Genomic DNA, 14,076 nt, shown 5'->3' with positions numbered 1-14,076 from the left:
CCTGGTTCCTCTCTAGGTTTCTTCCTAGGTTTTCGCCTTTCTAGGGAGTTTTTCCTAGCCACCGTGCTTCTACACCTGCATTACTAGCTGTTTGGGGTTTTAGGCTGGGTTTCTGTACAGCACTTCGAGATATTAGCTGATGTAAGAAGGGCTATATAAAATAAAATTGATTGATTGATTGATGTACTGGCATATCTGTTAACGACCTAGATTAACCTAATGGTGATGGTAATGGTTTCACCTTTACACATTTCAATCAGCCCTAGACCAGCCTTGACATGCCAAAACATGCATCAGGTCAATCGCTTTGCCTGACAAATAAAATATCCTGCATATATAACATACACCTCTTTGAATTATCTAGTATTATAGCATTTTCAGATCATTATCAATTTGGGAAATCGTACACACTACATGGAAAGCTCTGGTATGTTGACTGCACTCAAGTATCAAAATCAACTGTGGGCTTTACCTTAGAGAAGGTCCAACAATTCCTGAAGCAAGCTGTGTTCTATTTGGTATCATACAAAAAGAAACACAGTGAAAAAGATCTACATTTTCTTCAGAAAGACAAAAGTCATCTGTTCTCTGACAAATCCACAAAGAATGACTCATCTGGGTCAAAGCTTAAATTCCAAAGACAACCAAAACTCTTCAATTTCCACTTACTAAAGAGGATTATAACATATTAAGCAATGACACGTGACCGAATAATTGACAGATACAATGATCTTTTTAAGTCACATCCGAAGGAACAATTTGTGTTAATGTCCCCTGCGTATTTTGAGAGTCAGGAATTACAGTCTGTTTTGTGACAGCAAAGAGGTTATGCCAAATGTGCCTGGAACGGTGCACAATTGGTGGTGTTTTGAGCATGTGATAGTGCCTGTGAACTTAAAAGTCACATTGGACAGTTATATCCATAGATATGCAACATATAGTTAGTTGCAGTAAATGCATTACATCAAATCTTAAAATGATGGATTCCTTAAACCAGTATGAATGAGAATTAAAGGATGCAATACTTCCACTTCATATAAATACCTGGCATTACAGTATCTGGCAATGCATGGATTGGTGGTGGATGTGACACTAAACTATGATTTTCTCATAGGTGCCCCCATTTTAGAAAACAGTCAGACGGTAGTAGTTGTGATGTTTGTGTGCTTATTCTCTAAAGCAGTCGTATTAGAGTGCAACGCGAATAAGTTGTCACAATGGCATGCAAGAGTATGTTTTATATGAGTAATCAGAGAGAAAATTACTACATAATACATTTTAAACTATTTTAAACTTGCTGACCTTGATAGATAATACAGAGCCGTGATGATTATCGTTCAATCTTATCTCTGTTATTGGCTTTGAAAACTTGGTTAATAGGCCTTTACAGTATACTGCTAACCTTGATAGAAAAGCAACACAGAGGCCGATAACGGCATATTTGTTCTGAAAGCTTGATTATACTTAGTACCGTCAGCCTTGTTGTCTCTTGTAATGCATTTTAAACTCTACAAAAAGTGGCTTTGCTGACCTTGATCGATAATCATGACAATCTAGTTTATAAATAATCTTGTCTATGTTATACTTTTTAAAAAACTAGTTAATATGCCTTTACTGTATACTGCTAACCTTGACAGATAAGAAGCACATATCAGCCTACAACTTGTAAAAAATAAAAAATAAAGGCATTGCTGTTCAGAAAGCGAGATTATACTGTGGCCTGGTTAATATTCATTACATTTAACTTGTAAATACATTAGATTTCATTTTGATAAAAACGTTAGGCTATTGTGTTTCTTTCTTTTTGTAGAGCGTGTATTGATTTCAGGACCATATTTGGTCAGTAGAGACCCTACTGAGTATTTCCCACCCAACTTTAGCTGAGACAGGTAGAAAAGTTATTTACAAGCCAATAAGTATCCCATATGCCATGTATTGCAGTGAATGGAGTGGGTGGAGTAAGGAGTCACCAGTACTCTGTATTAAACTAGTTGCCCAGCACAAGAGACCCATTTAAGTTATGCAGACTGAATAATTCAAATAATGTATATCTGTATTTTATTAAGTGTATTTCTTTAAATATATAGCGTACACAATAGCTTTTAACATACCAGTATGTGTAAACTTTCAAAATAAATGCTGGTATAAATAATATTATAAAATTTAAAACAAAATACCTCAAATTATGAATACATTTTTTTCAAAGCGTTGCAATGCTGCGAAAAACAGTTGTACTGCACTGGAGTGCAAAAACAAATCGATATTCCTAGTTTAGTATGTCTTTGCAGGGCAAATCTTATTTTGAAACAAATTATCCGCGATCGCGCTGCCAGCATAATATCCTGCTTCTAGGAGAACGGTAATAGAATAGGACGCTATTCTGTAACGTAGTAGCGAGTCCATTAGAGGGGTCAACGATTAAATACCATTAACATATTTATCTTTGTGAGATATTATTAAGACGTTATATTAAGACGTATAAAAACAATACAATATGTTCAACCCCTTTCTAGTAGTGGAATAATCAAAATCAACCCAGGGGATTGGAAAATACAATACTCCGGAAAGGGTACAAACAGCGCTGAAAATGTCTGTATCAACCCCTTACAATGGTCCCGAACCACACTTATGAAATATGTTGGAGTTATGGAGAGTGAAATAAAATGTTGCACTTGGATCATTTTTAATGATGGGTATTTTCTTAGGGAAACGCTCATAATTGAAATCGTCCAAGTTCAGAGTTCAAGCGCATGCGCGCTGTGATTGCACACACGAGAAACTGGCTAGCAAACATTCACTAGCTGAGTAGTTACACTTTTTCAAAATTTCACTGCATTTGTTTCTAGCAACAACATAATGGCAGCAAGATATGATAGGGCGATCACTGTGTTTTCTCCTGACGGTCACCTTTTTCAGGTGGAATATGCACAAGAGGCTGTGAAGAAAGGCTCCACCGCTGTAAGTTTATGAAGCTGATAAGCAGCTGTTAGCTGTGTCACTTAGCTAACGATAACTTTTTGTGACGGTGATGAAGGAGCAAATTGATGGTTTCCACTAGTGACCACAGCCACAGTCAAAATTGGCTATATTATAAAAATTCATGAAAACAAAAATGTGCTTTTTAGTCATAATTTAAGGTTATGCATAAGGTTAGTTAGGTTTAAAATCAGATTTGTTAAGGGTAGGTAGCATAAACTTAACCACAGATTTGCATTAGAATACGCTTGAAATAGTCCCAATACAAAGTTACACCTCACTTTTCTATTTTTGGAGTTATTAAATAAAACTGATCTGAAGAAATCATGCTGGAAATAACATTTGCGGGATGTGACCTAATATAGAGGACTGGCAACCCAGCCTATTCCATATAATCAAAATTCCAACACAAATAATTTCAAATTAAACCAAATCGTTTGCATGATGACTACTGGCTTGCTCATGACTACTGGTTGAAATTAAAATTTCAGCCAATTTACAAGCAAATACTTTATGAAGTTGTTACAAATCAGCTTGCAAGGTTGCTAGTCAACTAGCCTGCTAAGGTTAGCCCTACTAGCCTGCTAACGGTAGTACTACGTGAGTCAGCCGGTTGCTATCAACACCTAGATTACAGCTACATTAAAGTAAACCAAAGTGTTGGACATTATAACGCCATCTAAACAGTTATCAAATAATATTACCAGTATATGCAGTCATTTAGCCTGCTAGCTAACCAGAACTAGCCTAGCTAGCCAACCACCACGGTCAATATAGCTAAGTAAACTCAGCAAAAAAAGAAACGTCCCTTTTTCAGGACCCTGTCTTTCAAAGATAATTTAAAAAATCCAAATAACTTCACAGATCTTAATTGTAAAGGGTTTAAACACTGTTTCCCATGCTTATTCAATGAACCATAAACAATTAATGTGGTTAAGACAGTTTACAGACCAGTAGGCAATTAAGGTCACAGTTATGAAAACTTAGGACACTAAAGAGGCCTTTCTACTGACTCTGAAAAACACCAAAATAAAGATGCCCAGGGTCCCTGCTCATATGCGTGAACGTGCCTTAGGCATGCTGCAAGGAGACATGAGGACTGCAGATGTGGCCAGGGCAATCAATTGCAATGTCCGTACTGTCAGACGCCTAAGACAGCGCTACAGGGAGACAGGACGGATAGCTGATCGTCCTCACAGTGGCAGACCACGTGTAACAACACCTGCACAGGATCGGTACATCCGAAAATCACACCTGCGGGACAGGTACAGGATGGCAACAACAACTGCCTGAGTTACACCAGGAATGCACAATCCCTCCATCAGTGCTCAGACTGTCCGCAATAGGCTGAGAGAGGCTGGACTGAGGGCTTGTAGGCCTGTTGTAAGGCAGGTCCTCACCAGACATCACCAGCAACAACGACGCCTATGGGCACAAACCCACCGTCTGGCAAAAAGTGCTCTTCACTGATGAGTCGCGGTTTTGTCTCACCAGGGGTGATGGTCAGATTCGCGTTTATCGTCGAAGGAATGAGCGTTACACCGAGGCCTGTACTCTGGAGTGGGATCAATTTGGAGGTGGAAGGTCTGTCATGGTCTGGGGCAGTGTGTCACAGCATCATCGGACTGAGCTTGTCATTGCAGGCAATCTCAACGCTGTGCGTTACAGGGAAGACATCCTCCTCCCTCATGTGGTACCCTTCCTGCAGGCTCATTCTGACATGACCCTCCAGCATGACAATGCCACCAGCCATACTGCTCGTTCTGTGCGTGATTTCCTGCAAGACAGGAATGTCAGTGTTCTGCCATGGCCAGCGAAGAGCCCGGATCTCAATCCCATTGAGCACGTCTGGGACCTGTTGGATTGGAGGTTGAGGGCTAGGGCCATTCCCCCCAGAAATGTCTGTGAACTTGCAGGTGCCTTGATGGAAGAGTGGGGTAACATCTCACAGCAAGAACTGGCAAATCTGGTGCAGTCCATGTGGAGGAGATGCACTGCAGTACTTAATGCAGCTGGTGGCCACACCAGATACTGACTGTTACTTTTGATTTTGACCCCCCCCCCCCCTTTGTTCAGGGACACATTATTCAATTTCTGTTAGTCACATGTCTGTGGAACTTGTTCAGTTTATCGCTCAGTTGTTGATTCTTGTTATGTTCATACAAATAGTTACACATGTTAGGTTTGCTGAAAATAAACGCAGTTGACAGTGAGAGGACATTTCTTTTTTTGCTGAGTTTAGTAAGACAGAGAACAACTAGTCTAACACAGGCAGGAACCAACAGAACACAACAACAAAAAAAGCCAGCAGATATAAAGTGGAGAGCAGGGACTTACCGATTGACGGCTGAGTTAGTTACCAAAGTCAAAGAGCCAAGGAGACTCCTTCAGAGGGAGAGTCAGCTAGCTAATCCAATAGCGATAATGAGGTAAATTCACATTGAATGTACCCGGTTTATCTCCAAATCAAATTTTATTGGTCGCATACATATTTAGCAGATGTTATTGCAGGTGTAGCGAAATGCTTATGTTCCTAGCTCCAACAGTGCAGTAATATCTAACAATGCACAGCAATACAAACAAATCTAAAAGGAAAATAATGGAATTAAGAATTATAGAATTATATGAGGACGAGCAATGTCGGAGTCCGGAGTAATCAAAAATTATATATACAGGACCAGTCAAAAGTTGACACACCTACTCATTCCAGGGTTTGTCTTTATTTTGACTATGTTCTACATTGTGGAATAATAGTGAAGACAGAACTATGAAATAACACATGGAATCATGTAGTAACCAAAAATGTGTTAAACAAATCTAAATATATTTCATATTTGAGATTCTTCAAATAGCCACCCTTTGCCTTGATGACAGCTTTGTACACTCTTGGCATTCTCTCAACCAGCTTCACCTAGAATGCTTGTCCAACAGTCTTGAATGAGTTCCCACATGCTGAGCACTTGTTGGCTGCTTTTCCTTCACTCTACAGTCCGACTCATCCCCAAACCATCTCAATTGGGTTGAGGTCAGGGGATTGTGGAGGCCAGGTCATCTGATGCAGCACTCCATCACTCTCCTTGGTCAAATAGCCCTTACACAGCCTGGAAGTGTGTTTCAGGCCATTGTCCTGTTGAAAAACAAATGATAGTCCCACTAAGCGCAAACCAGATGGGATGGCGTATCGCTGCAGAATGTTGTAGCCATGCTGGTTAAGCGTGCCGTGCCTTGAATTCTAAATAAATCACAGACCGTGTCACCAGCAATGCACCATTACATCTCCTCCTCCATACTTCACAGTGGGAATCACACATGCAGAGATAAAACCTTCACCTACTCTGCGTCTCACAAAGACACGGAGGTTGGATTTCCACTGGTCTAATGTCAATTGCTCGTGTTTCTTGGCCCTCGTGGAGTTGCAATGATCATGAGAACGGTGAGGAATCAGCCCAGAACTACACGGGAGGATCTTGTCAATGATCTCAAGGCAGCTGGGACCATAGTCACCAAGAAAACAATTGGTAACACACTACGCCGTGAAGGACTGAAATCCTGCAGCGCCCGCAAGGTCCCCCTGCTCAAGAAAGCACATATACAGGCCCGTCTGAAGTTTGCCAATGAGCATCTGAATGATTCAGAGGAGAACTGGGTGAAAGTGTTGTGGTCAGATGAGACCAAAATTAAGCTCTTTGGCATCAACTCAACTCGACGTGTTTGGAGGAGGAGGAATGCTGCCTATGACCCCAGGAACACCATCCCCACCGTCAAACATGGAGGTGGAAACATTATGCTTTGGGGGTGTTTTTCTGCTAAGGGGACAGGACAACTTCACCGCATCAAAAGGGACGATGGACGGGGCCATGTAACGTCAAATCTTGGGTGAGAACCTCCTTCCCTCAGCCAGGGCATTGAAAATGGGTTGTGGATGGGTATTCCAGCATGACAATGACCCAAAACACACGGCCAAGGCAACAAAGGAGTGGCTCAAGAAGAAGCACATTAAGGTCCTGGAGTGGCCTAGACAGTCTCCAGACCTTAATCCCATAGAAAATCTGTGGAGGGAGCTGAAGGTTCGAGTTGCCAAACGTCAGCCTCGAAACCTTTAATGACTTGGAGAAGATCTGCAAAGAGGAGTGGGACAAAATCCCTCCTGAGATGTGTGCAAACCTGGTGGCCAACTACAAGAAATGTCTGACCTCTGTGATTGCCAACAAGGGTTTTGCCACCAAGTACTAAGTCATGTTTTGCAGAGGGGTCAAATACTTATTTCCCTCATTAAAATGCAAATCAATTTATAACATTTTTGACATGCATTTTTCTGGATTTTTTTTAAAATTCTGTCTCTCACTGTTCAAATAAACCTACCATTAAAATTATAGACTGATCATTTTTTTGTCAGTGGGCAAACGTACAAAATCAGCAGGGGATCAAATACTTTTTTCCCTCACTGTATGTACATAGGGCAGCAGCCTCTAATGTGCAGGGATGAGTAACCGGATGGTAGCCGGCTAGTGACAGTGACTAAGTTCAGGGTAGGGTACTGGGTGGAGGCTGGCTAGTGATGGCTATTTAACAGTCTGATGGCCTTGAGATAGAAGCTGTTTTTCAGTCTCTCGGGCGGTGATAAAGTCTGACAGGATGCTCTCAATGATGCATCTGTAAACGTTTTTGAGGGTCTTAGGGGCCAAGTTTCTTCAGTCTCCCGAGGTTGAACAAGTGCTGTTGCACCTTCTTCACCACACTGTCTGTGTGGGTGGACCTTTTCAGATTGTCAGTGATGTGTACACCGAGGAACTTGTAGCTTTTCACCTTCTCCACTGCGGCCTGTCGATGTGGATGGGGGCGTGCTCCCTCTGCTGTCTCCTGAAGTCCACGATCAGCTCCTTTGTTTAGTTGATGTTGAGGGAGAGGTTATTTTCCTGGCACCACTCTGCCAGGCCCTCACCTCCCCCTTGTAGGCTGTCTCGCAATGTACTGGTAGGTCGGTAGGAAATAATGGTTGCAGGCTTCACAATCAACGTCGGCACAGCACCTGGTTTCAGTCAGTCTCATTCTGAATCCTGCCTTCCACTGGTTATAGTAAGCCGTCAAAGTCCTGGGTGAAATGAGCACCGCATACAGTAGATGTGCGCACGGTTCCCATACTCCAATCTACTCACTTCAAATGGTTCCGACATCAAAGTTTGCGTCTCGTTTTTGGGCAACAAATGAGTCGTTACTCCTTACTTGCACTGCACTGCAAGTAAGGAGTAACTGGCTACAAATGACGGAAAACTACTACAACGCTCACTTGAATACCACTACCAAATGCACAGGAGAAGAGGCGTTGCAGTTTTTCGCATGAATTTTTCTTGTTTATGGATGTACATATTAGCTCACCAGCTCCAACACTTGGTTTGGAATGTAATTACATGCTAGCATGGCTAGTAGCTAACGTTAACCAGCTGGATCTAGCACCGGGTCGCCGTATGACGGTGAGAAATAGTGAATTGTGGGTAGTTACGAAGATATCTGGAAATAAGTTAATAAATATGTAAAAACGCTAAAACGTAACTACAAGTGCAGCTCAATAAATTAGAATATTGTGGAAAAGTTAAGTAATTTCAATAATTCAATTGACAAAGTGAAACTCATATCGTGGATTAATTACACAAAAATTGAAATAGTTCAAGGCTATATTTGTTTTAATCTTGATGGTTACGGCTTACAGCTCATGAAAACCCCAAATTCAGTATCTCAGAAAATTAGAATATTGTGAAAAAGTTTAATATTGTAGACTCAAGGTGTCACACTCTAATCAGCGAACTAACTCAAAACACCTGCAAAGGTTTCCTGAGCCTTTAAATGGTATCTCAGTCCAGTTCAGTAGGCTTCACAATCATGGGGAAGACTGCTGACTTGACAGTTGTGCAGAAGACAGTCATCAACACCCTCCACAAGGAGGGAAAGCCTCAAAAGATCATTGCTAAAGAAGCTGGCTGTTCACAGAGTGCTGTATCCAAGCATATTCATGGTAAATCGAGTGGAAGGAAGAAGTGTGGTAGGAAAAGGTGCACAAGCAACAGGGATAACCGGAGCCTTGACGATTGTCAAGCAAAGGCCATTCAAAAATGTGGGAGAGCTTCACAAGGAGTGGACTGAGGCAGGAGGCAGTGCATCAAGAGCCACCACGCACAGACGTATCCAGGAAATGGTCTACAACTGTCGCATTCCTCGTGTCAAGCCACTCCTGAACCAGAGGCAACGGCAGAAGCGTCTTACCTGGGCTAAGGAGAAAAATAACTGGTCTATCGCTCAGTGGTCCAAAGTCCTCTTTTCAGATTAAAGTAAATTTTGCATTTCATTTGGCAATCAAGGTCCCAGAGTCTGGAGGAAGAGTGGAGAGGCACAGAATCCAAGTTGCTTGAAGTCCAGTGTGAAGTTTCCACAGTCAGTGATGATTTGGGGAGCCATGTCATCTTCTGGTGTTGGTCCACTGTGTTTCATCAAGTCCAAAGTCAACTCAGCCGTCTACCAGGAAATGTTAGAGTACTTCATGCTTCCTTCTGCTGACAAGCTTTATGGAGATGCTGATTTCATTTTCCAGCAGGACTTGGCACCTGCCCACACTGCCAAAGGTACCAATACCTGGTTCAATGACCATGGGATTACTGTGCTTGATTGGCCAGCAAACTCGCCTGATCTGAACCCCATAGAGAATTGATGGGGTATTGTCAAGAGGTAGATGAGAGACACGAGACCCAACAATGCAGACGAGCTGAAGGCCGCTATCGAAGCAACCTGGGCTTCCATAATACCTCAGCAGTGCCACAGGCTGATCGACTCCATGCCACGCCGCATAGATACAGTGATTCATGCAAAAGGAGCCCCAACCAAGTACTGACTGCATGTACAAGAACATACTTTTCAGAAGGCCGACATGTCTGTATTACATTTCATTTTTTCACTGGTCTTATGTCATATTCTAATTTTCTGAGATACTGAATTTGGGGTTTTCATGAGCTGTAAGCCGTAATCATCAAGATTAAAACAAATACAGGCTTGAACTATTTCACTTTTTGTGTAATTAATCCACAATATGAGTTTCACTTTGTCAATTGAATTATTGAAATGACTTAACTTTTCCACAATATTCTAATTTATTGAGCTGCACCTGTATGGTTGTAGTTATAGGTAAACAGATCATGACTACAACTAAGTTACTAAGTCTTTGACCACACTGTTGTTACTTTGGTGAGTAAAACTCATGCTTCCTACCCTTAAAGATGAGAAATGGTCAAAATAGGTGGGGTTTATGACCTTGTGGCTGTGGTAACTAGTGACATCCCAAATTGATAGCTATAGCTAGCTAACTCAATTTACTAGCAACTACTAGCTAGCTAACTATCATGTTCTATAATTGAATGCTATTATATGGAATATGTTTGCTTGCATAATAATTTCAGTGTGATTACTTAGCTAGCAAGCTAACAGTTACTTAGCAAAGCTCGCTAGCTAACTGTCACAGAGCGCATGCACTGTTTGTTTAAATAGCTAGCTGACTGTTTAATTTCCCCATTTATTCCTATAACATTAGGTGGGCATCAGGGGCAAAGACATTGTTGTCCTTGGAGTTGAGAAGAAGTCCGTGGGTAAGCTACAAGAGGAAAGAACAGTCCGCAAAATATGCGCCCTAGACGACCATGTCTGTATGGCATTCGCAGGTACCTATAAACTTCATTAATTTGCTTGAAATTGAAACCAGCTGGAAGGTTTGATCTTATTTAACTAGCTGTCTGTCAGGTCTGACAGCAGATGCCCGCATCGTGATCAACAGAGCTCGTGTGGAGTGCCAGAGTCACAGGCTCACTGTGGAGGACCCAGTGACCGTGGAGTACATCACACGACACATCGCCACCCTGAAACAGGTAGGATAGCCTACATCGCCATACTTAAACAGGTAGACCCCGTCCCTCGAACTAAGAACAAACAGCCCCTAACGGCTTTGCATAGAGTACCACAGTATGAGTCATAATACCCACAAAACCTAGAGGTCAAACAAGGAAATGGTTCCAATCGTTTTTCCACCATACATTTTTCCCCATAGAGAATTTTAGAAAATTAAAATTAGGGCTATTTTCGTGTAGGCTTACCCTGGCATGACATTGTGATAACCGAGTAAATGTCTTTAGGACAAGGTGACTTTTATCAATATATTTGCCTGTATTTACCCCCCCAAAATGAAATGCTAATTAGCTGCTAATATGGCTATCATGAAGAACTACAAATGCCATGATGATCTGGATGAGGCTGCCGAATCGAGGCAAAGGTAATAATCTCTGGATTAACTATCTAATGTTAGCCAAATTTAGTAATATATAAATTGGCTACATTTCTTTAAATTGACAATTCTGTGAACTGTCTTGACCAAGTTTTAAATTGACACAACCTGTTAGCAAAGGTGTCATCTAGGATCTTGCAGGGATTTGTAGTCTTGCATGATGTCTACTTTGATGCTAATTAGCATTTTCGAATCTGAGAGTAAATAGAGCTGAATATATTGATAAGTCACCTTGTCCGAGAGAGATTTACATGGTTATCAAAACTCATGCCAGGGTAAGCCTAGACGAAACACAGCCCTTACTTTAAGTGTTTCTAAAATCCCCTATGGGAAACATGAATGGTGGAAAACCGATTGGAATAATTTCCCTGTTTGACCGCTAGGTTTTATGGGTATTATGACAACTTCACTGTGGGGCTCTATTGCCACCCATGAGACTCCAAAAATAATAATAAAAACCCCATGCATGTGTGCCAGAAAGCAGTAGCTTATGTGGGACTTGTATTTTGATGAGGTGAAGCAAAGAGGAAATGAAAAAGATGTTTGTGTGGATATTTGATCTCTAATTACTAACTACATAACCCCCCCCCCCAGTTCAGATGATGCCTGACTGAATGGTCTTTGAAGGTCAGTTTTGTGTTCATAACCGGTTTTGATATTTTAATTCTGTAGCGCTACACTCAGAGCAATGGACGCAGACCGTTTGGCATTTCTGCCTTGATCGTGGGTTTTGACTGTGATGGGACCCCCAGGCTCTATCAGACTGACCCCTCTGGAACATACCATGCATGGAAGGTCAGCCAATCCACAAAGATTCCTTACCTTTCTCCACAGCCAAATATGTTTAACTTTCTTCACAGCTATAGTGTCTATAACTAGTGTGCCTGAAGTGTATCGTAGCAAAAATTTGAACATTTCTTATCCTAAATGTTCAGGTCTGTTTTTTTAAATCAACATTAGTAGGAGAACAACATTTTCCTTTTGAGGTGTATTTTTAAATTGTTTTTCTTTTATTGTTTAGAAATACTGAGGTACTGATTTGTTTCCCATCCCTTTGTTCAGGCAAATGCGATTGGCCGTAGTGCTAAGACAGTGAGGGAGTTCCTGGAGAAGAACTACACAGACGAAGCCATCGCCACTGACAATGAGGCGATAAAGCTGGCCATCAAAGCCTTGCTTGAGGTGAGGTCAAATTCCAAACTGACCCCTAACCCCTACTCCTTAGGCACTTCTAGATCTGAGGCAATTGAATTGGTATATCCAGTATGGCAAAAATGCCACCTAGCCAATTAGAGGGCAAGATAGAGCTACACAATTAGCATATTATTTATACCTACAGGAATTCTGGATGTTACATACATTGTCTAGGGGCAAGGGAAGGGGGTCAATTTGCAATTCAGCATAGGTTTGCACCTGAAAGCCATCAGGCATATTTATATGCGTACATTTGCCTTTGAACTATGTCTACAGGTGGTTCAGTCTGGTGGGAAGAACATTGAACTTGCTGTGATTAGAAGAAACCAGCCACTGAAGGTAATCTCATCAAGGAGTTTTCTTTTTCTTAGGGTCTTGGTCTCTTGTCCTAGTATTTACTGCTTTGCAAATGTATTTGTGTCTATGGGCTAATTGCTGTATTTTCTACTCCATGTAGTTATTGGAGTCCAAAGAAATTGAGACCCTGGTTGCTGAGATAGAGAAAGAGAAGGAAGAGGAGGCAGAGAAGAAAAAACAGAAGAAGTCTACTTGAAGTCGTTACTGAACCACTGGCTTTCATTAAGCACTTCCGTGAAGGCAGCATATTTGGTCTGCAAACATCCAAACGTGTTTACAGTTCCAAAGGTTTACAGGCCCAAAAACAGCTTTCATGTCACACACTAAGGGCTGAATCTTAACTTGATCTAGGTTGGTATGTTGAGTTAGTCACACAAATCTCACATTGCCATCAATGCATGGTTTATGTGGAAGTCTAAGTCAAATGTATGGATCTCAAGTTAGGATTCAGACCTACAATGAGGTCTCCCCTCTGCCCACTTAAGGTAACAAACAGTATGTTGTTGAACTTCTTTGAAGTGAATGTTATTGGATCAAAATACTTAATAAAGTCAACTTGTTTATGTACCATCTTTGTTTTTATTCACAAGATGCCCTATTATTTTCTGACTTCTATAGCATTCATTGCATTATGGTGACAGTGTTACTTTCTTCAGATTCATTATGTTATCTTTGTGACGTGCTGGTGCTAAAATAATATTTTTCTGCAAGCAGAAATCGAGCACCTTATCACAGATTAAAAAAGATATACTGTAGTACTCTCATCTTCAAAATGGAAGCAAAAGGGCATTATACCATATCAACTAAAATTAAGACAGGAATCAATCAAGGATTATTTAATAACTTATTCCTTGTTTTGACCCACGGCTTTGTCAAAATGTGTCATTTTTTCCTTCTTTACTTCAATATCATACCCAGCAGTGTACAAAAAGATCACTATTATTCCTCAATCTAGCAGAGGCAGTAGTAGACTCAACAATCATACTGGCAATGTTTCCATTTATCAGCGTTCTTTAGGACCTTCACTCCTACAGGAGTAGCCCAGGCTCCAGACAGACTGCTTTATGAAGTGCTCACCTCTCCCTCAGTCATTTAAAGCAACTGTCCAGTGAAAATCTCACTTGTAAAAGTTCATATTCTGTTAACTCGTACCCAAATAATGTTGACTTGTTATGCTCATATTGGCCAAATCATAAATTGGAGAACCCCCCCCCCAAAAGACACTCTCATAT

At 41.2% G+C, this 14,076-nt stretch overlaps 1 protein-coding gene across 1 annotated transcript; it reads left to right on the top strand.

Moving 5' to 3' along the window:
- Positions 1-2,744: 2,744 nt before the first annotated feature.
- LOC311098716 (proteasome subunit alpha type-7-like) lies at positions 2,745-13,412 on the top strand. The gene is made up of 7 exons (XM_084139254.1): positions 2,745-2,958; positions 10,550-10,676; positions 10,756-10,880; positions 11,966-12,088; positions 12,356-12,475; positions 12,764-12,826; positions 12,945-13,412. The coding sequence occupies exons 1-7, from the start codon at positions 2,857-2,859 to the stop codon at positions 13,038-13,040; spliced, it is 756 nt and encodes a 251-aa protein (XP_083995380.1). The 5' UTR covers positions 2,745-2,856; the 3' UTR covers positions 13,041-13,412.
- The last annotated feature ends 664 nt before the right edge of the window (positions 13,413-14,076 follow it).

This window comes from Coregonus lavaretus (assembly GCF_964263955.1).
Source record: "Coregonus lavaretus genome assembly, chromosome: 23".
NCBI lineage: Eukaryota > Metazoa > Chordata > Actinopteri > Salmoniformes > Salmonidae > Coregonus > Coregonus lavaretus.
The sequence above is the reverse complement of the archived record's forward strand: the minus strand, read 5'-3'. Positions and strand labels throughout refer to the sequence as shown.

What these genes read in the sequence shown, in the direction of transcription:
- LOC311098716 (XM_084139254.1), top strand. Translation starts at nt 2,857, where the DNA reads ATGGCAGCAAGATATGATAGGGCGATCACTGTGTTTTCTCCTGACGGT. An exon ending in CCATCAAAGCCTTGCTTGAG is followed by an intron (nt 12,476 to 12,763) that starts GTGAGGTCAAAT and finishes CTATGTCTACAG; the next exon opens with GTGGTTCAGTCTGGTGGGAA. An exon ending in GAAGAAACCAGCCACTGAAG is followed by an intron (nt 12,827 to 12,944) that starts GTAATCTCATCA and finishes TACTCCATGTAG; the next exon opens with TTATTGGAGTCCAAAGAAAT.